Source organism: Gastrolobium bilobum, unplaced genomic scaffold (genome assembly GCF_033153095.1).
Source record: "Gastrolobium bilobum isolate Gb01-03AN ecotype WA unplaced genomic scaffold, APGP_CSIRO_Gbil_v1 utg82977, whole genome shotgun sequence".
NCBI classification, from domain to species: Eukaryota; Viridiplantae; Streptophyta; class Magnoliopsida; order Fabales; family Fabaceae; genus Gastrolobium; species Gastrolobium bilobum.
Genome location: NW_026897678.1, coordinates 41,204 through 66,799, shown reverse-complemented (window position 1 = coordinate 66,799; position 25,596 = coordinate 41,204). Strand labels below are relative to the sequence as shown.

Here is a 25,596-nt window from a genome sequence, read left to right as displayed (position 1 = left end):
GTAGAGCTCTTGGCAATATATTCATGGTCAAATTTTATATGATGAACTAATGTTTCACCTTGCAAAAAAATTAACATAAACTTATGATTACATAACCTTTGGTAACAATACCGAAGAATTGCAGGATGTAAATGTACTGTTCTTGCGACTTCTCTAGCTCAGTATAGCATTACATTATATAATTTATAAATATTTGGATAACATGTACAAAATTAAAGATAATGAAACAATAAACAATATTAAAATTATAAAATATCACAACACCTCAACCAAATAAAAATGCAACAATTTCGTAAATTAAAGTAAAATAGGAGTTAAAAAAAGAGAGAAGAAATGACGATGATTTAAAGCCTTACCAGCAAATGCAAGGAAGATTAGGATGCGAAAAAGATGATGAGACCTTTGCATCCAATTTATGCCTAAAATTTTCCAAGTAAGAGTGTAAGAGTCAAGCTACCCACAATTTAAAAACCAAAAAACACAAAGAGAAGTTTACTAACCTGATCTTCTTGAAGAAGCAAGTGGTGCGACCAGCGACAACACGCAGCAGGACCGGCATCTACATAAAGGGAGCGGCGCGGAGAGATGAGAGTGGGACGATAGAATCAAGGTTCTGCCTTATGTAAGTCGTAAAGACGCTATGGGTGATTTTTTTTTTTCTTCTTTGGACCACGTTCCAAGAATTTTTTTTATTTTTTTTGGTTACAAATAGTTTAAGTGAGCTCAGACAGATGTTTTCCACCATTATACAATGTTCTCGTATCGGACAACAAGATTTGAACCCACGTCCTTACGGAGAATGTGTCAAATCCTTAATCAATTGTTCCCATCTTTGTTGGCTTCAAGAACTTATTTATTAAAAAAATATATATGCATGACCTGGCGGGTTCACTGTGAACCGACAAGGTCACCAATTTTTATTGGTCACTGGGTGAGTCAAACCGGTTCATACCGGAGTTGATACATGATTGATCCAATACCTCATTCCGACCATTATATCGGTTTAACGATTTCCAATTCGACTCGGCCAGTCCGAGAAGATTTTTATTACATTGGATTCAACAATTGAGATATAACCTTCCGGTTCAGAACGATCCATTTACAAATTTTTTTTACAAATTACATTAAGTTTGACCGGTCATACACTCTTGATTAAAGTATGACCGATCAGACATAATATAGTTTGTAAACAATATATATATATATATATATATATATATATATATATATATATATATATATATATGAAAAAATATTTCTCAAGCTGCTTGAGATAAGTTTATCTCCGGCCACCCCAAAACTACGTCGTTTTGATTATTTATTTCCTTATATTTATTGATTTACCTTTGAATGGTTATGATTCCCTTTTTCTCTCTCTTCCTTTATCACCGTTGATCCATCTTTGTACGGTTATGATTTAGTAGCCGGAGATAAAATTATCTCCGACAGCTTGAGAAATGATAAGCCCATGTATATATATATATATATATATATATATATATATATATATATATATATATATATATATATTCTTACACCGGTGTAAGAGTTAGAAGTCTTATATCTAATCTTGACCATTGATTCATTTGTATCCAATGGCTCACATTACTAAAAAATTACAGCCCTTAGATATAAGTGAAATCAACGAACAAGATTAAAAGTGTAAGTTACACTGGTGTAAAATGATACTAACCATATATATATATGATTAAAAAGTCTTATTCTCCATATGAGCCATTGATTTTTGTCTATATAATGGTTGTAATTTTTTTGGAATCAATAATTAATTAATAGATATAACTCAATAAAGTACAATTTTTAGATGAACGAAAATAAATAGGTGAGATAGAAAGTAAGACCTCTTAATCTTACGGTCAAAACATCTTTGCCCACACACACATTAAAAATCCACTAAAAAAATATGAACCATATTTGTTGCTCACATTGAATTCAATTATTATTATTATTATTATTATTTTACTCAACTTAGCCTCATCAAGCTTTGCTTAGATTCATTGGAATATATAGTTGAGTTATGGTGGGTTTTTGAACTCCAAAGAAATGAATTAATCCAAACAAAATGTCTACCACGTGGGAGATTAGGATTTAGTATAGTACCAATCCCACAAGAATCAATAGGGAGCATATTTTTACCTGTCCACCAAACACCATGTGCCCGGTCACATATAAGTAATCACAATCAAACATGAGATCCAAAGTCTAACTCGTTGCTATTATATCTCCTTAGAAGTTGCAAAATGTGCGCTCTTCCCATCATTACCAACCAAAATTGCATCATCTTTTGCTTTGCCTTTAGTGCTAAAAGCAGTGTTCCAAAACCTCATGTTTATTTGTAAAATGATAAGTGAACTAAGTCAAATGTAAACCCAAAACCACACTAAGATAAGATGGCTACTGAAATAGTTGTTGATTCAAAACCAAGAAATTAATTTAATAGGAGAAGTGAGCTAAAGCCGTAACCACTCCTTCTGGCAACACCTATATAGGTATATCCAATTTGAAGCGAGAACATGGGGGCTGAACTGCGGTTACTGGTTGAGTTTAGTGGTGTATTTATGTATTTGGAAAAGCGGAGGAAAACAAAAGGTGATTGTGTAAGGAAATTGGAAAAGGACAAAGCCATGGATAAGGAAATTTGAATAACAATATGCAAAAGAAAATATCTTATCTCGTTCAGCGATGCTATTGCCTTATTTTTTTATCAGAATATATATGACTAGGGTTATATTGACAAATTTTTGTTTTACAAATTTATAAATTATACTATATTTGATTGGTAATACTCTACTCAAGAGTGTATTACAGGTAAGACATAGTGTAGTTTGCAAACAAAAAGTTAGTAAACAAAAAGTTTGTAAATATAACCTTCTCTAATATATATATAGGATACTTTTAACATCAAGGTCGAATTAAAATGTTTAACACCAAATTTTAACCATTAATTTTCGTCAATCTAATAATTATATTTTATTGGGAATCAATAATTAATTTATAAGTGTGACCTAATAAATTATAATAGTTAGATTCATGAAATCAACGATTAAAATTTGGTGTCAAACTTTTTAGTTTAATATCCAAAAATAAGTCTTATATTTTATTGTGTTTTGATTGATTTAATTATAATTATTTATTTATTTTTAAAGTTAATTACTGTTATATTTATTTTAGGAGGTTTTATTATTTTTAGGAATTTTAATTTTTGAATTTTGATCAATTTGTAATTAGTCTATAAAAGGGTGCTTAAGACCCTTATTCTAGGAGTTGAATATTATTATTTTGTTAATTGAAATTGGGAACCGCAGGGTTACTCTTTTGTGAAATTCCAACTTTCTGTTTAGCTACTTTTCTATGTGCTTTCGGCATCACACTTAAGGATTGGTGCAGTCATATAAAAAACTACTTTTATAGTGTGAAGGGTTTAGCGGATGTACAGTGACTGCATCTAAGGATTGATGCAGTCATATAAAAAACTACGTTTATAGTGTGAAAGCATTAAATATAGAGAATTATAACCATATAAATATGTAAATAAATATAAAGTATTAAATATGAAAAATCATAATTATACAAAGGTGAAAATAAATATAATACTTCTATTTTTTACAATTAATTTTGAACACGAACTTCATTTATCCTACCCAAAATGACGTAGTGTTTAGGTGACTGCATCAATATTTATATACAATCACGTTACAAATCATTTTGCCATATATACATTATCGAAGCCACCCCTTGTCTAGTGTCAGATTTCTCTTTTTCCTTTTTTTTTTTTTCTTTCTTGGAGGTGACGGGAGTAGAGGCAGTGTGGAAGTTGAATCTTTCAATAGTAACTGAGCTTCATTTTTTTTTTTTAGTAATTTTGAGTCAATTAGAGAACACAAATAAGAATTATTCACATTTTTCCGGTTAAAAGATAAGAGTAATATTTTTCTCATTTTAGATGAGATAAGGATTAAGATGAGATAAGGATTACTTTTTACGGAAAATAAATGAGGAGAGAGAAAAAAAAATGAAGTGAGAGAAAAATTTTGTAATGAGACCCACATCCGAATGTGTGTGTAGAAATGTTTTGATCTCTTAAGTAAAAGAAGAGACGTTAACCCCAAAAGATAAAAGAGATAAATTAATATGACAAAAGAAACTTCAGATTTTTTATTGAGGCGGATTCAATAAGGTTAGTGGTATGTATAGCTTATATTTGCTGTGGTTGATTAATTCACAGTTTTTCTTTTTTCTTTTGTTGGGTTAGAACATCCGAGGACAAGGACAAAAGAGGAGAAAAACATATAGAAAAAGGAAATTATTAATTATACATTTGATACAAAAAGCAAAGGCTTCATTAATGTGAGCCAAACTTTGAAGGAGTAGTATCAAAAGAGCTTGAAACATTATATCCTGAAACATTGTATCCTGAAACTCTGTGTCTTTTTAGTATAGAAGCCACAATGAGTTGATATGTTCTCTGAGTTGGATGGCCAGCATCCCAGAAAACATATGCTGAAGGAATTGGACAAGAGCCAATGAATATGTTACATAACTCTGCCATTTCAAGTGTCCCAGTTCCACAACACCCGGTCGCAGCGTTTACAAACCCTGAAATTTTTACAAAGAACACAAATTAACATAATTCATGATCATCGAAAGTATCATTGTTTAATTTGCACGAATAATTTAGTAAGTTTGTATTAAAATTAACCTGCTGCTAAAGGATTCCGTATGATATTAAGCAAAGGAGTATAGACATCAACGAATTGAAGGTCAAAATTGGGAACCCTTGTTCTGATGGAAGCCATCGCTGATGCTAACTTTACATTGTATATCTGTGCTTGTCCATTCACAATGTCTACACAAAACTTTAAGGGTCCACCCACTGAATTTCTAGCTCCAGGCAAGCATCCCAATGGCAATGTACTTAGAACCCACACGTGTCGTGCTCCAAGTTGATATAGTTCCTTTACATGGAAATAAATAAATAAGATTTATTACATGTTTACGAGTTACGACATTTCAAACTAAAAAATGAATGGTAAAATTAATTCGATAGCAGCTCCCGAACCTTGACGAAATTTGAATGCCACCCAACTAAAAGATCAGCATATAGATTGAATAACATCAATCTCCTTGGCGACACAGTATAAGTAATAGCAATGTCATTGTTGCCCGCTGAAATCAGGTACAAACCGTTGGATATGATGTACGCTGCTCTCTGATATCCAACAAGTGATCTCAACCTTCTTATGTAATCTTTGAACAATTGCATTTGGGCGGACATTGATAGAACTCCCTGATAAACATAACAATATAAGAAATGATTGAATAGCATTCATTAATATATATATATATATATATATATAGATATGCACAGGAGGAATCTTTTGATTCCGGTGCAAGACTTAAAAATTTTATTCCTCATCTTAAATGTTGATTTTGTCTATCTATCAGTTATAGTTTATTGAATTATATCAATTAATTAATTATTGATAATAAGGGAACAGATCCTTTTTGAAATTTTTTACAAATTACACTATGTTTTTCCGGGAGAAAATGGTGTAACCAGTGTTCTCCCGGGAGAACATATTGTAGTTTGTAAGAGTTTGTAAACAAAAAAATTTGTAAATATAACCTGCCCCTAATAATAAATGACAAAAATTAGATAAACAAAAATCAACGCTAAAATAGGAAGTAAATCGTAGAGTAGAATATATAATATTAACTACAACCTGTAAGGTAGTTGTCATTGTGTCCAACCCTGAGCCACCTGAAGCAAAGCATACCCCAGTGGCAAGTTCTTGACTACTTAGGAACGGGTTCAGATATGCTGGCAACGTTTGTTTGATTCCCAGAGCCTCCGCTACATAAACATATTCAAATGATTTGAGATAAGCTTTAACTATGATCATGTAACGAGAAATGAGAAATATTTTTCCACTACTCTACACCACTACTCTACATTCCCTTACTTTAAAAATGCCTTGATTATTAAAAAGAAAATGAAAATGTCTTACTTTACATATATAGAAAAACATGAGGGAAATTAATGTGTACATAATGATAGTTATATTTACCTATCAAATCTGAGGGAACTCTTCCATTACTCCATCTTCCTGTTGGTCTGGCTCCAAAGAAATCCCTTCCATAAGGAGGAAAATTGCACTTGCTTAACGTTGCAAGGTTGTTGTTATTTCCCGTATCAAGAATTGAGTCTCCAAATGCAAACAACGCTGGAATTGCTCCATCAACGGCCTTGGGAAATCTGGTGGCAAAGAAAACCAATACAACAGTCACTAATCTCTCCCAGCATACATGCTCCATTTTCCTTTAGTGTTGATTTTCTAGCAATGTAATTATAGTATTTATAGATGCTAGCTAATACAGTCATCAAAAATAAATTCCCGTGTAGAGTCTATCCATTCCTTTAAGTAAAGTAGTCTGGTCAATAACAATTATATTATTATTTTATATTAAATAATCAAATAGATTTGTGACACACGTGATAGTTTCTCTATTATTAAACGAGTCTTTTCATTTTATCAAAAACAAAAAAGAGTAAAATTTTTTTATCAAATGATATTAGCTCAATCGACACTAGAGAACTAAGTAAGTGAGAGTGAGAATATGTGTTCAATTCTCCTAAATTCTAATACCATTTTTTAAAGGGAATTAAATTCTTAATTTCGGGATTCAACCCGAATCGACCTAGTCCGGAGACAATGAACAGAGAGTAATATAAAAAAGAAATTGAAAATTGTCAACTCTATAATCAATGCACTTTAAGAATCTGACTTAAATTCAGCACAAAAATATTATATATAATAATCCAACTTAAATTTGTTGAACTTAATTACGAGAGTCTTTATTAGGAAAAAATTTAATATGGTCACCGACTTTGGTGGTCCCTTCCGCAAAAGTATGACACTTGGATTAGATTTTTATTTTTCTCATTTTTCTCTTCTCTCTCCCCAGCTTTTTCTATCTTTTTCTCTCCTCTGTCCTGCCAATTCAAAAGTGTTCCGGGAGCACTAAATTCCTACTCTTTTATTAGGTAATTTTAATTGTTTTAAAAATACTTGATGTTGGAAATTGTTTTATGTACAACACTTGAGATATTATCATGTCTTTATTTGTCTTCCTTCATAATTTGTTTGATTTTGACTTTTGACATAATAAAAAAAAAAAAAATGAAACTAGTTAATTTCACAATTTAACTTTGGGTTTGTTTTTTCTGATGTTACTTTAGATAACTTTATCTAATGTTCATCAAAACGACGTCGTTTTGAGACGAAAATCATTGTATTTTTGTAATTTTAATTTATTTCAGGGTTATAATAGTCTTTATCACTCTAATTTTTTAATTTTTGAACTCCAAAACGACGTCGTTTCGATGAACATTAGATAAAGTTATCTAAAGTAACATCGCGAACTTTTTTCCCTTTAACTTTTGACTAAATGTGTGGATATATATATATATATAGAGGTTTACATTTTTGTAATTGTTGTACGTGCAGCAATCAAATATTGCTATATATATACTTGAAAGCATTAAATGCGGGAAATGATAACCATGGATGAAAGTATTAAATGCAGTACATAAAGTGGTTGTAGAAATAATTTTAATATATATATATATATATATATATATATATATATATATATAGAGATAAGGATAAATAACTCCACACATTGACTTTTAACTAAAGTTGTTGACCTGTTCATGGTTTGAGGTAATTTTTTTTTATAATAATCAAATATTTGTGTACCAAAAAAATTTTAATTTTTTTTTCTTAAAATTTCTTTTAGGAAAGTTGTCGTTGAGTCGGTTATTTTAGATTTAGATTAAGATTCGGTTATTTTTGTTCTTGTCGTTGAGTCGTAATAAAAAACACGTAAATTGTTATATTTCTATAAGTTTTTTGTTCCCATTTATCATTATTTTTTATTTAGATTGCCGAATTTTCTACTAATTGCATGAAAAAAAATTAAATTTCAAACTGGTTTAATATACAATGTTTAATACCTTTTATATATATATATATATATATATATATATATATATATATATATATTTGGTTCCACAGCACAAAATGACAAACAATTTTTTCTCTGTTGCGCTTCTACTCTCATTCCTAGCAAGGTCGTATTTCTCTTTTCTCGTACACTTCTCTCTACTCTCCTCTTTCCTTGCACCTCCATCTCTTCAAAAAATTTCTCCCCCTTCCACCTCCATCTCTTTTCCTATTACTCATTGAGGGACTTCATGACTAGGGGTGAAAGTGGGTTGGGTTAGGCCGAACTTTGCCCCGAAAAGCCCAAGCCTACGTCAAAAAATTTCAATTTGGCTCGGCCCAAGCCTAATATGAGTCTAACTGTTAGCCTGGTTTGGCCCGTTTATGAAAAAAATAAATGGTCTGGCTTGGCCCGTTAGCCTGTTAATTTTTAACTTCTAAACAGAACAATGAATCAACTTTACAAAGTACTCAAATTCTGTTGCTACACCAAAAATCATAATTTCAACGTCCAAACAGAATCATGAATCATAACAAAACTAATACAATATGCATTTAAGTCATTTTCAAAAGCAAAATGCTCAAATTAAATAACATATATTTTATCAGATCCAACAAACAAATCCATACTATGTAAATTAAAATAACAACATGAATTCAACAAACATATCATGATGCTTGTAGTAAGTATAACCTCTGCCAAATTTTTTTTAATATATTCATATACACAATCTAACATGTTGAGATGTTGGTTCCTCCTATATAAGAAATAAAGTAAGATTTCTATTAAAATATAATCGAATATGATTAAGTTATAAATAATTGCAATTGATTAAATTTATATCTTTTTTTTTTCTTCAAGGCATACTTACTCTATTTTATTTTATTTTATTTAAAATAAATAGTACAATATAGGCCGGCCTGTAGGCTTATAGGCTCGGCCTTTTGAAAGTGGACTTACGGCCTTTTTATTAAACAGGCTTTTTTAAGGCCCGAGCCCGGCCTATTATACAAAATATATATTAGGTCAGGTCTAGCCTGATGTAGGCCGAGTTGTAGGCCCCTGTAGGCCGGCCCAGCCCAATTTCACCCCTATTCATGACCTTCTATAGAGGTTATCCTTTTTGTTAATATGCATGTTAGATTTGTTGGGGTGTGTTTCTCCTTTAATGCTTGGTGGCTAGACATTCACTTTTTTTATGGGTGCATGGCTTAATGTCTGCTCAACCACTTCAATAAATGTTGCCGACCTCATTATTGATGAAGACTTGTTGCGACTTCGACAAATATATCGATCGTTTAAAGTAATAAAAGTGTGAGTAGAGTATCGTTCCACGAGGATTAATGCACCAAAGTATTATTCTCACTACTCCCTCTAATTTGGACAGAGCAATTTGATGGAAAGAATAATTGTTTAATTAAAATAAAACAAGAAGTAATTGTAAAAATAATCAAGAACGATTAAAGAATGATTAAAGAATGATTAAGGAATTATAATAAAGAACCGTAGCCAGGTACACTTCACCTTTGGTCCCCCTTATTAATTTAAATTAATTCTTATAATCAATTATTTCAATTGTTCAGACAATTCATCTTCTTTAATTTAATTGGTTAAATTCTAATGTCTTAGTGTATTTAACCTTTTAACCCAATTAGAATTCTAATGTCTTAGTAATCCCTCTTGAATTAAGCATTAAGTTCAACGAATTAAGAAGTCTCCAATTCATACAAGCCTATGTCTAGATCAAGCACAAATTCTTATTTTACTCTAGTCTGAATTAAAACCCAAATATGTTTATTGTGAGCTATAACCCTCAAAACCTATAAGAGTGATCAATTCTAATAAGGATATAGAAATTTCATTCAAAGTAAAATAAAATTAATTGAAATAAAAAAATTATAAAAACAATTCAAATATCAAAAGGGTACACATCAAATCTGTAAGAACCTGCACCGTTAAATTAGTAAGTTAATTAATTAATTATGAGAAATTAGGAAATAATTCCATAATTGAAGAACCGAGACGGTGTGTCTTGGAATGAGGATGGACTTTTGTTGTTCCAGAAGAGGATTGTGGTTCCTCGAGGTCCTTTGACCGAAGAGGTTATGGCAGAGGCCCATAAGGGCCAGTTCACGGTTCACCCTGGTGCTACAAAGATATATCAGGACTTCAAGAGAAATTTCTGGTGGCTGGGCAGGAAGAAGGACATAGCTGTGTATATGTCCAAGTGTTTGATTTGCCAGAAGGTGAAGATAGAACACTAGAAGCCGTCTGGTAAGCTTCAACCTCTAGAGATTCCGGAATGGAATGGGAGAGCATTTCCATGGACTTCGTGGTGGATTTGCCGAAGACTCAGGTTGGCTGCGACTCTATCTGGGTCATTGTGGACAGACTGACGAAGTCTGCACATTTTCTTCCAGTGAAGGTGAGCTTCACTACTGAGCAATTGGTCAGACTGTATGATAGCGAGATTGTGAGGCTTCACGGATGCCCGAGAGTATCATGAGTGATAGGGACCCGAAGTTCACATTTTGGTTCTGGGAGGCGCTGCAGGGAGCTTTTGGTACTCAGTTGAAATTGAGTACAACCTATCACCCTCAGACTGAGCGGACCATCCAGACCTTGGAGGACATGTTGAGGGCTTGCACTTTGGAGCAGGGTTCAGCATGGGATAGGTACCTGCCATTGGTGGAGTTTTCGTACAACAACAGTTTTTATGCTAGCCTGGTCATGGCACCCTACGAGGCGTTGTATGGTAGGAGGTGTCGGATTCCTACCTGCTGGTCTGAGGTTGGAGATAAGGAGTTGTTTGGCTTGGACTTTGTCCAAGATACCACCCAGCAGATCCAGATGATCAGCGAAAAGCTGAAGCAGGCGCAGAATCGCCAAAAGAGTTACTACGATGTAAAGCATCGTCCACTGGAGTTCAGTTAAGGTGAGCACGTGTTTGTGAGACTTTCACCTGTCACCGGTGTTGGTCGGGCACTCGGAGTGAGGAAGCTGAGCCCGAGATTCATTGGGCCATACCAGATCCTTGGTAGAGTAGGACCTGTTGCCTAACGACTTGCCTTGCCTCCGAACTTGGCCAACATCTACGACTTGTTTCACGTGTCTCAGCTTCGGAAGTACATAGCAGATCCTTCGCACGTGGTGCAACCGGATGATTTGAAAGTTCGGGAGAACTTGAAAACTCCCGTCGGACCACTCAAGATTCTCGATCGTGGCGAGAAGAAGCTGAGGAGCAAGATCATTCCGATGATCAAAGTGCAATGGACAGGAAGAACTCCTGAGGAGTGTACTTGGGAACGAGAAGACGAGCTTCTCCGGCAGTACCCCGAGTTTCGAGGTGGCGTGAATGGAAGAACCCGCACCGTTAAATTAGTAAGTTAATTAATTAATTATGAGAAATTAGGAAATAATTCTATAATTGACCCTAATATTTATGAGATGGCTTAAATAATTATGGTAAGTGATTAAGAATGCTGAAAGTCGCTTTTCTGACGAAAAGTGCAGATACCGGTTCTGCTCCTCGATATAAATGCATATCGATGAAGTATGCCGGAAAATTATAATAAGTATGGTAATATTCCTAGAATAATACATAGGAGTAGTAAAACAAGTAAGTTTCAGGTCGAAATAATGAGAACTGGTGCCGGAACTGATATTGGCTATGTAAAAGCGTGTACCAGAAAGGTACTGCGAAAAAGAAAATAAAAATATGACAAATCTTAGAAAAATGAGTAGGGTCAAAATTCTAAGTTTGGAATTAAAATGCTAAGTGTAGCTATTAGCGCTAATACAGTACGATTAAGACTTAAGTGGCCTATTTAAGGCCTTGGCACATGATCCTAGGTTAGAATCCTTGTGCTCTACGTGTTTGTTGCTGAGCCTGACTGCTGCCTCCTCCTCCCTTGGTCACCTTTGCATGAGAAACCCTCCAAGCCACCTCCTTTCTTTGATTTCTTCAGCTCTAATCAAGTAAACACTTGGGTATGAGCATTGGGGAGGGTGAAATGTGTCATCTTCTGAGTTGAGGGTGCTGTGTGTGTGTTGGGATTTCGAGCTTATGATTTTGTTCAATGGGAAACTCGATCGGTTTACAACCTAGAAATCCTAATTTCGAGAGTATGTTAAAAAATACTTTCTCTAGTATAAAAAAATGAGGATCCACGTGAAAACTCAATGCCTAAGAAGTATATCAAAGTTTCCAAATCCCTTACTTGAAAGCAAGAGTTGAGATGGGATTTCACATGATTGCATGTAGCAGATCAACCATTTCCATGTAGCACTATGTCATCTATATATACAAGTATTGTAAGGAAGATGTGACCCTATTGGAAAGTAAACAATATATAGTAAACTTTTGATTGCACATAATTGAATTTTTTAAGAGATAAACTTTGTTTGGCAAACCAGTTGCACAGAGAATGACACAAATTGTAGAAATGTTTCTTTAAGCAGCAAACTTGAGCAGAGGAACTTGTAGAAAATTCATGTGGGTGTAGGGCTATTTGCCTATTTTGCCCTTTTTTCATTTAAAAAGTACCACTTTGCCCCTATCCTAAAACTGTACACCAATTTGCCCATGTTTGACCATTGGCCGACCAATATACTTGAGTATATGACCATATACTCGAGTATATATATCGAGTCTCATGAACATATACTCGAGTATATAACCTAGATACTTGAGTATTTGTTGTTTCTGGGCATGTACTCGAGTATATGTTCAAAAAATTTTCTATAAAACTTTTCTAACGCGTAGCTCTTGAAAAGTTTTGTGGAATAAAAAAGAAGTACCAGATTCAGATACCCGAGCCAAAAGTTATGGCCTTCTGAAGGTTTGTTAAATTTTTGCCAAAATTTTGTAATGTCAATAGGTTTTGTGATACCCTCAAAGCTCCTCCTCAGGTTACCCGAGTCAAGTCCAATATTATGAGTAACCTGAGTAGGAGCTTTGGGAGTATTACAAAACCTATGGCATTATAAAATTTTGAAATTTTTTAAATTAAACTTCGGAAGGTCATAACTTTTGACTTAGGTGTTTGAATCACATGCTTTTTTTTATTTCACATAACTTTTCGAAAGCAACGCGTTGGAAAATTTAAGTAGAATTTTTTTGAACATATACTCAAGTATATGCCCATGAATAGCAGGGTGTACATGACAACCTTCCCGGAATGAGTTTTTGTTTTAATTTCTCTTCCCGGGAACAAAAATGGATGAGAATTGCGTTTGAAAAAATTGGTTTATTTTTTTGTTCCCGGGATGAACCGATCTTTTTTTTATGCTGGGGAACAAAAAAGAGAATCAAAAAATTTCTGCTTTTCTATTTCTGGGCACAAAAAGAGAATCAATTTTCTCTCACACTCTCACAACTTCCTTCCAGCTCACACACCAACACCAAACCGTCACTGGCCTTCAACCACATATCACCGGACCACCACCCCTCCCTTCACCACAGAAGTTCTTGGTCTCCTTTCCTCTCTCTCTCTCTCTATTGCGATCAGAATTTCGTGAAATTTTGGGATTTTTGAAATTGGGGTTAGGGCTCTTCAAAGATTACACATAAATCTCTTAGGTCCGAAGCTTTGAAAAAGATTACGTCTTTTATATAGAGCACCATCATCAACGTTTCTAATCAAGATAATTGAAACAGAACATATATGCTTATATGCTTTTTATGAATCCTACCTCTCAAATGGATCCTACCTTTCAAATGGATTCTACTTTGAAGCAGAAGCTTTGAAAAAGGCAAACAGTTCTTCTCTTGGAGGCAGACCTTCGGTGATTCACAAACTCTTGAATCCATTTATAGAGTTTGAGAATTTTCTCAATGGTAAACAATTCCAAACCTGCAATTTCTTGTAATATAGCAACCCAATACCCAATGAAATTTGCAGCAATATGTACCAATCATATGGTCTCTCCTCCAAAGAAATTATTGTTTTGTAATTCATCTTGCAATATCTTCAAAGCTTCCAAGGCTTCCTCCACAGCTTTCTCACGCCCCTTCTCAGCACACCAACAAGCATTCCATATGATGCTTATTGATGATAAGTTTTCATGTTTTTTGAAGATAATTTTTTTTGGAGGAAGCTCTCGTCAAATAAGAAAGTTTTATTTGGATCTATTTTTTTCTTTAAAATCTTAATCTTTAAAACCTTTGTTGAAAAAAATATTAATTGAGAAGAGGATTGAAAAATAATGGTTAAAACTATATATTAGCATTTGTTGTAAAAAAAAAATTACACAATAAAATGTTTATAATTTTTAGATTTTTTTTAAATATGAAATTTGACCCTTCGGTTAAAATCTGTCATTTGGTATTTTATACAACTGATGAAATCTATAAACAAAAGTAAAGAAATAGATTTGTATTGTGTATCAAACGTAATTCTAATTCTCAGAATGAAAAAAAAAATTGTGTTAACAAACGTAATTCTGATTCTCGAAATAAAAATAAAATATGTTAACAAACATAATTCTAATTCTCAGAACTCTTCCAAGGCACAGAAATAGAAAAGAATCATTTTTTTCAGAAACAGTGCCAGGAATTAGAATGGTTGTCATGCGCAGCCGCAAATACTCGAGTATATGGGTTATATAATCGAGTATATATTTGTGAGATTTGATATACTCGAGTAAATGGTCATATACTCGATTATATTGGTCAAATAGGAATAGATTGGTGTATACTTTTAGGATGGAGGTAAAATAATACTTTTTAAATGAAAAAGGGCACAATAGCCAAATAGCCCTGATAGCTGCTGTAGCAAACAAAAAGCACCTATGATAACTGTTGTAGCAAACAGAAACGAAAGAAGGCAGGAACATATATAAAAATGGCTCTGCAAGCGTAAAAAGAACGATAATCCTCCTTCGAGGGGAGGTACCTCCTTAACCAAATTGGTTACTGAAAACTTCTGATGCCATTCATATGAACAATAAGGGGTTTTATACAACACAAGTGAAAACAGAAATTGAAATAGCTAAACGGTTGAGGCGCACATGCAAGGTTTGCCCCTCACCCTATTGCAACAGAATACTACACCTCTCCTAACAGAACAACATCTATTTCTCACGCCTATTACCCTTTTCTCCTTCTCTGAGTCACATGATAAACTATTTAATTGACCAAATAGTCCCTCATCCATTTGGGCTTGTTCTTGCATCTCTTAAACCATTTAATCCTTGGGCTGTTGTGTTCCATTGCCAAATCTTCCTCTGGTTCCTCATCTGGCTGGGTCTCTTCCTTAGATAGTTGGGCTTGGCTCACTTGTCTCCTATCATCCCCCTTTTCTTCGACAAACACCTTGCCCTCAAGGTGTAATTTGGGATAGTCATGCAGCACACAAGCTAAATCTCCCACGAAGATTCTTCCGGATAGAGACCATCCCATTGTATAAGAGCTTGCACATTGTTGGGATCAACATCATCTTTAATATCTAGCACAACAAGTGGTTGTATGATAGGATGGTGGAGGTGATCGAAGGGTGGTAGTTCCAACGGCTTATCAGTGGAGTCGTGGAAGAAGGGTTTGAGGAGGGAAAAGTGAAAAATTGGGTGAATATGAGACCCTTTGGGTAGGGCCAACTCAAAAGCTACCGCACCAATGCATTTGATTATTGGAAAAGATCCATAGTACCGTTTTGGTAGTTTGTGACAGATGCACATGGCTACTGATTGTTGTCGATGGGGTCTAAGCTTGACCAACACTAAGTCACCCAATTTAAAGGGATGATTCACCCTCTTCTTATCAGCTGATTGCTTCATAGCAGCTTGTGACTTCAACAATTTGTGTTTGATTTTGGTCAGCATAGCATCTCTGTCCACTAATGTGGCATCCACAGCCTGTACATTACTAGTGCCTGCGATATAGGTTGGAATATTGGGAGGCTCACGGCCAAAAACCACTTGAAATGGAGTAAGGCCTGTGGCTGAATGGGTTGAGGTGTTGTAACACCATTCAGCCCAATGTAGATAACGACCCCATAGCTTGGGCTGGTGGTGAACATATGCCCTTAGATACTGTTGTAAAATCCTCTTCATCACCTCGGTTTGTCCATCACTTTGCGGGTGGTATGCTGACGACATTCTGAGTACCACTTAGGCGAAAAAGCTCTTGCCAAAAATGGCTCATGAACACAGGGTCTCGGTCTGAAATGATGCTTTTAGGCATCCCATGCAAACGTGAGATCATGTATGCAAATAAATCCGCCACATTTGCTGCCGTGAAATGAGTCGGGAGCATGCCAAAATGAGCAGCCTTTGAAAATCGATCAACAACAACTAGGATGACAGTGAAGTTTTGGAATGAAGGTAGCCCTGTTATGAAATCTAGGGAGATATCTTCCCAGACTTGTGTAAGGATGTAAATTGGTTGTAATAAGCCCAATGGTTTGGCTGTAGTTGTTTTGATCAGCTGACAAACTGCACAATTTTTCAAAAATTCCATCATGTCCTTTCGTATATCGTCCCAAAAAAAAATCTCATGAAGTCGAGTATAAGACTTGAGTACCCCAAAATGGCCGCCCAGAGGTGTTGCATGAAATTCTTCTAATAATAATTTCTTGAAGGGTAATGTAGAACTCACCACAATTTTGTCATGGTGAAGTAGAAGGCCCTGCTGCAATGAATACCCAGGGTGTGACAGTGGGTCAGTTTCCAACTCCTGGAATATTTTTTGTATCTCCGAATATGTGGCATAGTCGTCTTTGAGCCTAGGGAGGAAGTCGAATTGGGGAACAGTGAGTGTGAGAACTTGAGGAATGGAAGTGTGGACTCTAGACAATGCATCAGCAACTCGGTTGTCACGGCCTGGCTTGTAAACAATGTCATAGTCATAACCCAACAATTGTGAAAGATAGTGCTGCTGATCTGGGGTCTGAATGACCAGGGTCATCAAATCCTTCAAACTCCTCTGATCTGTGTGAATGGTGAATTTACGCCCCAACAGACAGTGTCTCCATTTTTACACTGATTCGATTATGGCGTGAAGTTCACAGACGTAGGTGGAAGATGATACCAATTTAGCACATAATCTTTTGCTAAAATAGCAGATAGGGAGGCCACCTTGCAAGAGAACTGCTCCTAAACCATCACCTGAAACATCCGTGTCCAGAGTGAAAGGGATGTTGAAATTGGGCAGAGCTAGAACTGGGGATTGAGTCATAGCTTCCTTGAGACGATCAAAAGCCAGTTGGGTAGAGGAACTCCAATGAAACGCGTCATTCTTAAGCATGTCTGTCAATGGGGTGGCAATTGAATCATACCCTTGAACAAAACGCCGATAAAAGCCTGTCAATCCCAAAAATCCACGTAGTTGTTTAATAGTAGTAGGAGATGGCCATGCTAGCATCGCCTTTATCTTCTCCGGATCAGGTCCTACCCCTTTGTCTGAGATGATATGGCCCAAGTATTCCAAAGTTGATTGTGCGAATGTGCATTTGAAGCGCTTCAAGAAAAATTGATTAGCCAGTAAGCATTGAAATGTTTCCTCCAAGTGCCTGATATGATCTGTTACAGACTTACTGTAGACCAAGATATCATCAAAAAAACAATAACAAAACGACGCAGGTAAGGTTTGAATAACACATTCATAGTAGATTGAAAGGTGGCAGGGGCGTTACACAAGCCAAAAGGCATGACCAAATATTCAAAAAGGCCTTCGTAAGTGCGAAATGCCATTTTTTGGATATCACTTGGCGTCATACATATCTGATGGTAGCCTGAGCGAAGGTCCAACTTGGAGAAACAACAAGCTCCATGAAGTTCATCTATCAACTCGTCAATGGTCGGGATTGGAAAACGATCTTTCTGAGTTAGAGCGTTGAGAGCCCTATAATCAGTACAGAAACGCCACGATCCATCCTTCTTCTTGACAAGGAGCTCAGGAGAAGAAAATGGACTGGAACTCGGACGGATAATGCCTGCTGCAAGCATCTCAGCAGTTAATTTCTCGATTTCCCTTTTCTGAAAGTAGGGATATCGGTATGGCCTTACATTCACAGGATCGGAACCATGAGGTAGTGATATGTGGTGATCTGTAGGACGTGGTGGTGGGAGACCCGAAGGCATGTCGAATAGGGAATCAAATCTAGCAAGTAGAGTTGTGATTTCATAAGGATATGTGGTGGGTGTAGGAGGAGGGCTAGATGACGCGACGACTTGCAGGTGGTATAACTCAGCAACGACACGTGTTGACAACAATCGCTTCAGTTGTGTGGAATTAAGCTCTTGGGCCTGTGTAGAAGGTACACCATGTACATGGACCAACTTTCCATCTTTAACAAATTTCATGGTCAGGGCTTCATAGTCTGTGAGAACTGGCCCTAACGTTTTGAGCCATTGGACCCCTAATACCAAATCAGCCCCACAAATGGGAAGAAGGTACAAATCAACCAAAAATTGATGCTCTCCAATAAAAATCTGAACCTGCTTACAGATAGAAGAACAATTTAATTCATCCCCATTACCAACTAAAATTTGGAACCCTTGGGCTTGATGCACTTCTAAGCCCAAATATTTAGCAATTCGGCCTTGGATAAAATTGTGGGTACTCCCACTATCAATTAAAAGAGATAACTGGGCTTTGCCCACACGGCCCTGAACCCTAAGAGTTTGAGGGACAGAATGGCCCAATAGGGCGTGAAAACTTATCTGAGCTGCGTCCACCTCGGGCCCACACGATGCATCAGGGTTGGCGTCAGTGTTGGAGAATGAGTTGTCCACCATCAGTTGCTCCAAGTCGTCATCATCAGGAGCTTGTTCTGGCGACGCAATCAACAGTAGAAATTGACGCTTGCATTTGTGATTGGGATGATACTTATCATCGCAGTTGTAGCAGAGGCCTTTGTCTCGTCGAATCTGGAGCTCCTCTGGTGAGAGGCGTTTGATTGATGGCTTGTGAAGGTTTTGGTTGGGGAATTTGTTCCAGCAGTGAGTGTGGAGGTCACAACTGAGGAACGGTTGGTACTGAAGGGTGAGGTTTGTGAGCCGTTGTAGAATTTAGAGCGATGCTGAATGCGATGGTCGTTGAGTTTGTCCTCTTGTAAACGAGCCAGACCAATTGCTTGAGCAAGGGACATGGGTTGGAGGGCTTGCACTTCGCGATGGATCTCAGATTTGAGACCTGAAATAAAGCAACTGAAGAGGTAAGGATGGGGAAGTCCCACACAACGATTGACAAGAACTTCAAATTGGGCCTGGTATTCGCGTACATTTGCCGTTTGTAACAACTTCATCAAGTCACCTTTCGGATCTTCGTACTGTGATGGAGCGAAGCGAAGTTCCAACGATTGGAGCAATTGAGGCCAATTTGTGATTTGACCACTGGCATACATCCATTGATACCAGTTCAATGCCTCGCCCTCCATGTAGAAGGAAGCGATTCGAGGCCGTTGTTCTTCCGGTGTACCGTGAAACTCAAAAAATTGGGTGATCTTAAAGATCCAACCCAGGGCATTGGAGTCGTCGAAGCGAGGAACCTCAAGCTTGAGGGTTGCGGCTTTGATTTCGGCTGGAATCGTGGTTGGTTGTGGTCCCGCAGATGAACTTGCAGTTGCTGTGGTGGTGGCTCGAGTTTCGAGGGATGAGACCTTGTGGACTATGGACTGCATGTCTTGCTGGAGTGTGAGCTGGGATTGTAAGAGTTGGGCTAAAGTGTTTTCAATTGAATCGGGGTTGTGAGTAGGGCTAACCATGGTGATGGTGACTCAATGAAAGCGCCAATGATAGCTACTGTAGCAAACAAAAAGCACCTATGATAACTGCTGTAGCATACAGAAACGAAAGAAGGCAGGAACAGAGATAAAAATGGCTCTGCAAGCGTAAAAAGAACGATAATCCTCCTTCGAGGGGAGGTGCCTCCTTAACCAAATTGGTTACTAAAAACTTCGGATGCCATTCATATGAACAATAAGGGATTTTATACAACACAATTGAAAATAGAAATTGAAATAGCTAAACGGTTGAGGCGCACATGCAAGGTTTTCCCCTCACCCTATTGCAACAGAATACTACACCTCCCCTAACAGAACAACATCTATTTCTCACGCCTATTACCCTTTTCTCCTTCTCTGAGTCACATGGTAAACTATTTAATTGACGAAATAGTCCCTCATCCATTTGGGTTTGGTCTTGCATCTCTTAGACCATTTAATCCTTGAGTGTTGTGTTCCATTGCCAAATCTTCCTCTGGTTCCTCTTCTGGCTGGGTTTCTTCCTTAGATAGTTGGGCTTGGCTCTCTTGTCTCCTATCAAGCCCCCTCATATAGACTTTTTCGTAAGTATCACCATGGAGAAAATCATTTTTCATGGGGACACCATCAATCTCCTAATAGGTGTTGACATATTGATATTAGTAGCTTTAAAGTAAAAAAGAAAAAGAAGAAAAGAACAAAGATTATAACAATTTGAACCCTTTGGTTTTTTTTCTTTTGATTTCTTTTCGAGCTATATTAATTGGACTAAAATTCAAATAGTCTGTTTCTCGTCATCGAGTTAATGTAAAAAACCCACACATGGTTTTGTTTTTTAATATTGTGTTTTGCGTGAAAGAACAAAACACAATAATGCTTAAGCATTAAAATAAATCAGTGCAAGTAAAATAGCTAGTTCATTATATTTTATAGCTTGATCAATGATGAATTAAATGTTTCGCGCGTGTGCGATTGAAATTCTTTAGTACGGACAATCTTGATGATTATCATAGTTTAGTTTTGTAGTGTACCAAAAAATACGTAAAATTCGAAGGCCTGCATATAAAAGTTAAGAAGTTAGGGACTTATTTACAACATTTCATCCCTATATTTTCTTTTTATGGTTTTGTGAAACCATTTGTTACTCGTATTTCAAATGACAATACAATATTATGTTTAAACAAGAAAAAGATAATTCGGAGAATTTTGTGATATTTTTATTCTGTTAATTGATAATATCATTAATTTTATCAAACAAATATTAATTGATGCAAAATGGCACAACGAAACACACTATAAATAGCTCCGTATTATTTTACCAAAAAAAAAAAGAAGCTCCGTATTAAACTAATAATATAGCAGACAGCAAATAAAAATCCAGGAATACTATAAATTATATCAATCAATGAATAGAAATAAAGACTTCCAAGAATCATTTTACAAGTAGTACTTAATGATCACACAAACAACTCGATAAACTCAAAATACTAATGTTATTCAATGATATAAATATAATTAAAATTAACATCCCGTGGACAAACTTAATCTAGCTCAAATCAATCGGCTCAGATACTTTTGTAGGACTTGACTTATGAGCGTTCTGTATACTCCTTCAGTAGGATGATAACTATCCCAAAAGACATATTCTGAAGCATCAGGACAAGTGGTATCCAAAGGGTTGCATAACACTGCGACCTCAATTTTACCTGTGCCACAGCAACCTCTGTCTACAACTTTATAGCCTGCAATTGGAGAAGTAAACACTTGACAGAGAAATTGAAAAGAAAAAAATTGAAGAAATTAAATGAATTCTTATGAATAAATATTAGGAAATATGTTTCTCATATTACGTGAGGCACAATTGTTTTATGCACACAAAAAGTGAATGAAATTGACTTTTTTCATTTTCCTTAATAAATTTCACCCACTTTTTTTGTGTGTTATACGAGATAAAAATATCTCATAAAACATGAGATACATGTTCCTCATAAATGTTTAGGTAAGACTTGGGATTACCATATTTTTGGTAGTTCACAATGATATCGAGAAGAGGATTGTAAACATCAATGTAAACTATCCTGCTATTGGGTGAGTTATGATTAAGGGAATCCATTTCCTTTGACAGTTTGGAGTTGAACAACTTTGCTGCATCATTGTACTTTTCCGCACACTCTCTTATTATCCCTCCAGCTAGAGTTCTCTGTGATGGCACGCATCCAATCGGTGGTGCACTGAGTACTGCAATTCTTCGTGCTCCAAGTTTATATAGTTCCTTCCAATTTATTGACAAGGAAAAGAAAAAACTCATATGGTGAGGCATAGTTGACTTTATAGGCTCAAAAAATTGATATTATATACTATAATGGTTGTTTATTTAGTCCCTTTTTTTTTTTGGTACAACTATTTTGTTCCCTTGAGCTAACTACCTGGTTGACAAAAACCTTAAAATCGATGCACTTTTAATTGATCCACTGCATGACCCAATCAATTAACATATTGATTGAAAAAATTTGGAGTCAAATAAAATTACAACCCATTAAATATAACTCCTATGTTCAAGAAACAACCATTTAAAATCTAAGAGATTAGTACCTACCTTTATGAAATTAGAGGCAGAGTTCAACATAAGGTCAGTGTAAGCAGGCACGTCATACTGTAGTTGTCTCCCACGAGCAACAAAATAGGTGTTAGCAATATCATCACTGCCTGCCACCACAACATAAAGACTTTTGGCTAGGATGAAGTTTGTTCTGTCCTCTCCAACATTGCTTTTCAGCTTTCCTATGTATTCTTTGAACATGTCTAGTTGAGCAGATATTGGTATAACTGACTGGTTACAGTGTCCAAAATGTTAGAAAATAATGGTGAATAGGAATTATATATACATAGGGGTGAACTAATTTGCATCCACACTCGGGTGTGAATTTATACTATCATCAAAGACTAGTGTCTAAGAATAAGGAAAATGATCCGTTTACAATTTTTTTTTTACAAATTACACTAAGTATGACCGGTCATACACTCTTGATTGAAGTATGACCGGTGATACTTAGTGTAATTTGTAAGAGTTTGATAACAAAAAGTTTATGAATATAATATTCTCCTAAGAATAAAATTTTTTATTCCTCATCTGAATAGTTGTTCTCCATATATCTAATTATTATAATTTTGTCAAATGCATGAAAATCAATTGCTGAAACGGAGAATAAAACTTCTTATTTTTACCCTACATACAAAAGATCTCTTCCCTTGAAAAACAATTGTTGAAGTTTGGAGTTTGGATTGTTCTTCCAATCAATATTATAGGAATTAAAAATGAAGCTCAAATATACTTACCGCTATTTGGGGCGTCAAAGGATCATATCCTGAAGCACCGGAGGCAAAGCAGACACCGGTAACAAGATCACTGGATTTGAGATTTGGATCCAAATATGCTGGCAAATACTCCTTAATACCCAATTCTTCAACTGAAATTCATAGTAGTAATTACTAACAATAAGAAATAGAACTGTTTTACATAGTAGCGAAGGCTGATAATAGTTCTAAATGCATTCAGAATATCTCATAGTATAGGAGAAGAATACTTTGACCCTGTATTTGGAATCTTTAAATCAATATTTGTTTTTATTTATAATAAGTTTTTATATAACTTTGTTCATAATGATATTAGTATAAGAATCCAATCCATTTAAAAATCGTTTTACGAGTAATATTTCATAATTTGTAGATTATGTTGCTTTTAATAATTTTTGTAACTAGTACTCCATTTTAAATGAATTCTTTTATATTATAAGGTAAAGTGGAAAAATATAGAGAATGGCTGCTAATTATGTTATTTAGGATATTACTTTCATCAATTAAGGCACAAATTTTAACGATATATTAGATAAGAAAATCGTATTTTCATTTTGATTACCTATAATAAAATAAAAATTGAACAACAATTGATTGTCTGAACGAAAATAATATGAAGCACGGACTCTTTGGAGAAAAGTTATATCCGTGTAAATACCCGTGTTATATATGATGCAACACTTTAAGATACTTTAATTTTTAAATTGATCTATGACCGACACTTTTTTGTATTTTTTATAAAGGAAAAAAGTTTGTGATGTTACTTTAGATAACTTTATCTAATGTTCATCGAAACGACGTCGTTTTGGGATTGAAAAATTAAAAAATTAGAGTGATAAAGACTATTATAACCCTGAAATAAATTAAAATTACAAAAATACCATAATTTCTGTCCCAAAACGATGTCGTTTTGATGAACATTAGATAAAGTTATCTAAAGTAACATCAGAAAAAACAAACTCTTTTTATAATTATTGCTCCAATAGTTTTATTTTACTTTTCTTTTTATACGATATTGCTGTTTGATTCTATCTAATTTTTAATATGAATCACCTAATCCGAAGTTCAATATCTAACAAATCTCAACTTTTTACTAAATTCGGGATTTAGAACTTATATTGGAAAAAAAATGATTAACTCGACTTATCAAAATTGAGTTAAAAAATATGCTTCTATAATTGGTCCAGTGACGAGAGATTTTGATAGTTTGCATGAAATTCGTAGGTTTAAATTTCCGCGCTATCATTGTGTAAAAAAAAAAAAAAAATTGAGGTAAGAAATGGACGGTTCTTGCATCTACGGATGTTTAAAGGCTAATTAAATTTATGTGCTAAATATAGCTGTGGCCTCTCATGAACACTAACGTTTTCTCCCAGTAAAACCGTGTCCCCAATCTAAAATTCTTCAACTGTCTCTTTATACCCAATATATCATAGGGAGAAAAGAAGACCTTGTAATGAGACAAAAAAGAAGTTTCCAAAAACTTGATTAAATTTATAGCTGAACGGATATGTGCTTTGAACTTTAGGATGATATAAAAGAAGAAGAAAAGTGAAAAGGAATAAATAAAATGGTATGCGACTATATATGAGTTTTCTTGTTGACAGTCAGAGAAAGAGTGAGTATTTTAAGTAAGTGAGTTTTCTGGTAAACACAAATTCTTTTCTCAATTGAGATTTTGTTTTACCTCAAACTAAGAAAACCTCTAAGAAAAGGCAAGACACAACTGAATAAAGAAGAGAGTACCTAGTAGGTCTGATGGAATTTTTCCATTGCAAAATCGACCCGTTGGGATCCCTCCCTCGAAATCTTTTCCATAAGGAAGGAAGTTGCATTTGACCAATGTTTTTATGTTGTTGTTGTTGCCTGAGTCCACTATCGAATCTCCAAATGCTATCACTGCTGGAAATGAAGCATTTGGAGGAAGCTTCACCACAGCCTTCGTTCGGTAGCATAAAAAAGCAAACAGTACTATGAAACGGAGTATCAATGTACTTGGAGAACAAGGGAGCTGCATCAACATTGCCATAGCAAGGTAACTTTAAGAAACAGCTGCTGAAAGATACAGAAATAAGATAAAACATGTCTAAGCAAGGTGTGTGTATATATATGAAAAAATTCAACTACCAAATTTTAAAGTATAACTTACCATAAGATTTAAATTAGGATGTAAATATGAAAGTGTGGCATCGAATTGTATCACATAATTGTGAAATTATATATTGAAATGTTACATAAAATTTTTTATAATTAATTTCTTATTTTCTTATATTTAATGATTTATTTTCTTAATTTAGATTCTGATTAATATAAGTAAGAATTAGTGTTTTTTTTAAGGGAAAAATGTGTATCATTTTAAGTGAGAGAAAGAGATAAATAAAGGAGGAGAGAAAGTGAACAAAAAAATATAAAAGTGTGGATCTCACCTCTATGTGAGAGTGAAATGACATAACTTGTGTCATTTAAAAGTAAAAACATAAAAGTGTGGATCTCACTTCTATGTGAGAGTGAAATG

The 25,596-nt window shown here is 35.0% G+C and overlaps 2 protein-coding genes across 2 annotated transcripts; both read right to left on the bottom strand.

Annotated features, from left to right (window-relative positions):
• Positions 1–4,360: 4,360 nt before the first annotated feature.
• Positions 4,361–6,333, bottom strand: LOC133309280 (GDSL esterase/lipase At5g63170-like). The gene is made up of 5 exons (XM_061510029.1): positions 6,087–6,333; positions 5,739–5,872; positions 5,078–5,305; positions 4,718–4,973; positions 4,361–4,614 (listed from the first exon to the last, which is right to left on the bottom strand). Exons 1-5 carry the CDS (start codon positions 6,331–6,333, stop codon positions 4,361–4,363), a joined length of 1,119 nt encoding a protein of 372 aa, XP_061366013.1.
• Positions 6,334–21,264: 14,931 nt separating this feature from the next.
• LOC133309277 (GDSL esterase/lipase EXL3-like) lies at positions 21,265–25,110 on the bottom strand. The gene is made up of 5 exons (XM_061510027.1): positions 24,828–25,110; positions 23,064–23,194; positions 22,324–22,557; positions 21,744–21,999; positions 21,265–21,469 (listed from the first exon to the last, which is right to left on the bottom strand). Exons 1-5 carry the CDS (start codon positions 25,108–25,110, stop codon positions 21,279–21,281), a joined length of 1,095 nt encoding a protein of 364 aa, XP_061366011.1. The 3' UTR covers positions 21,265–21,278.
• Positions 25,111–25,596: the final 486 nt, after the last annotated feature.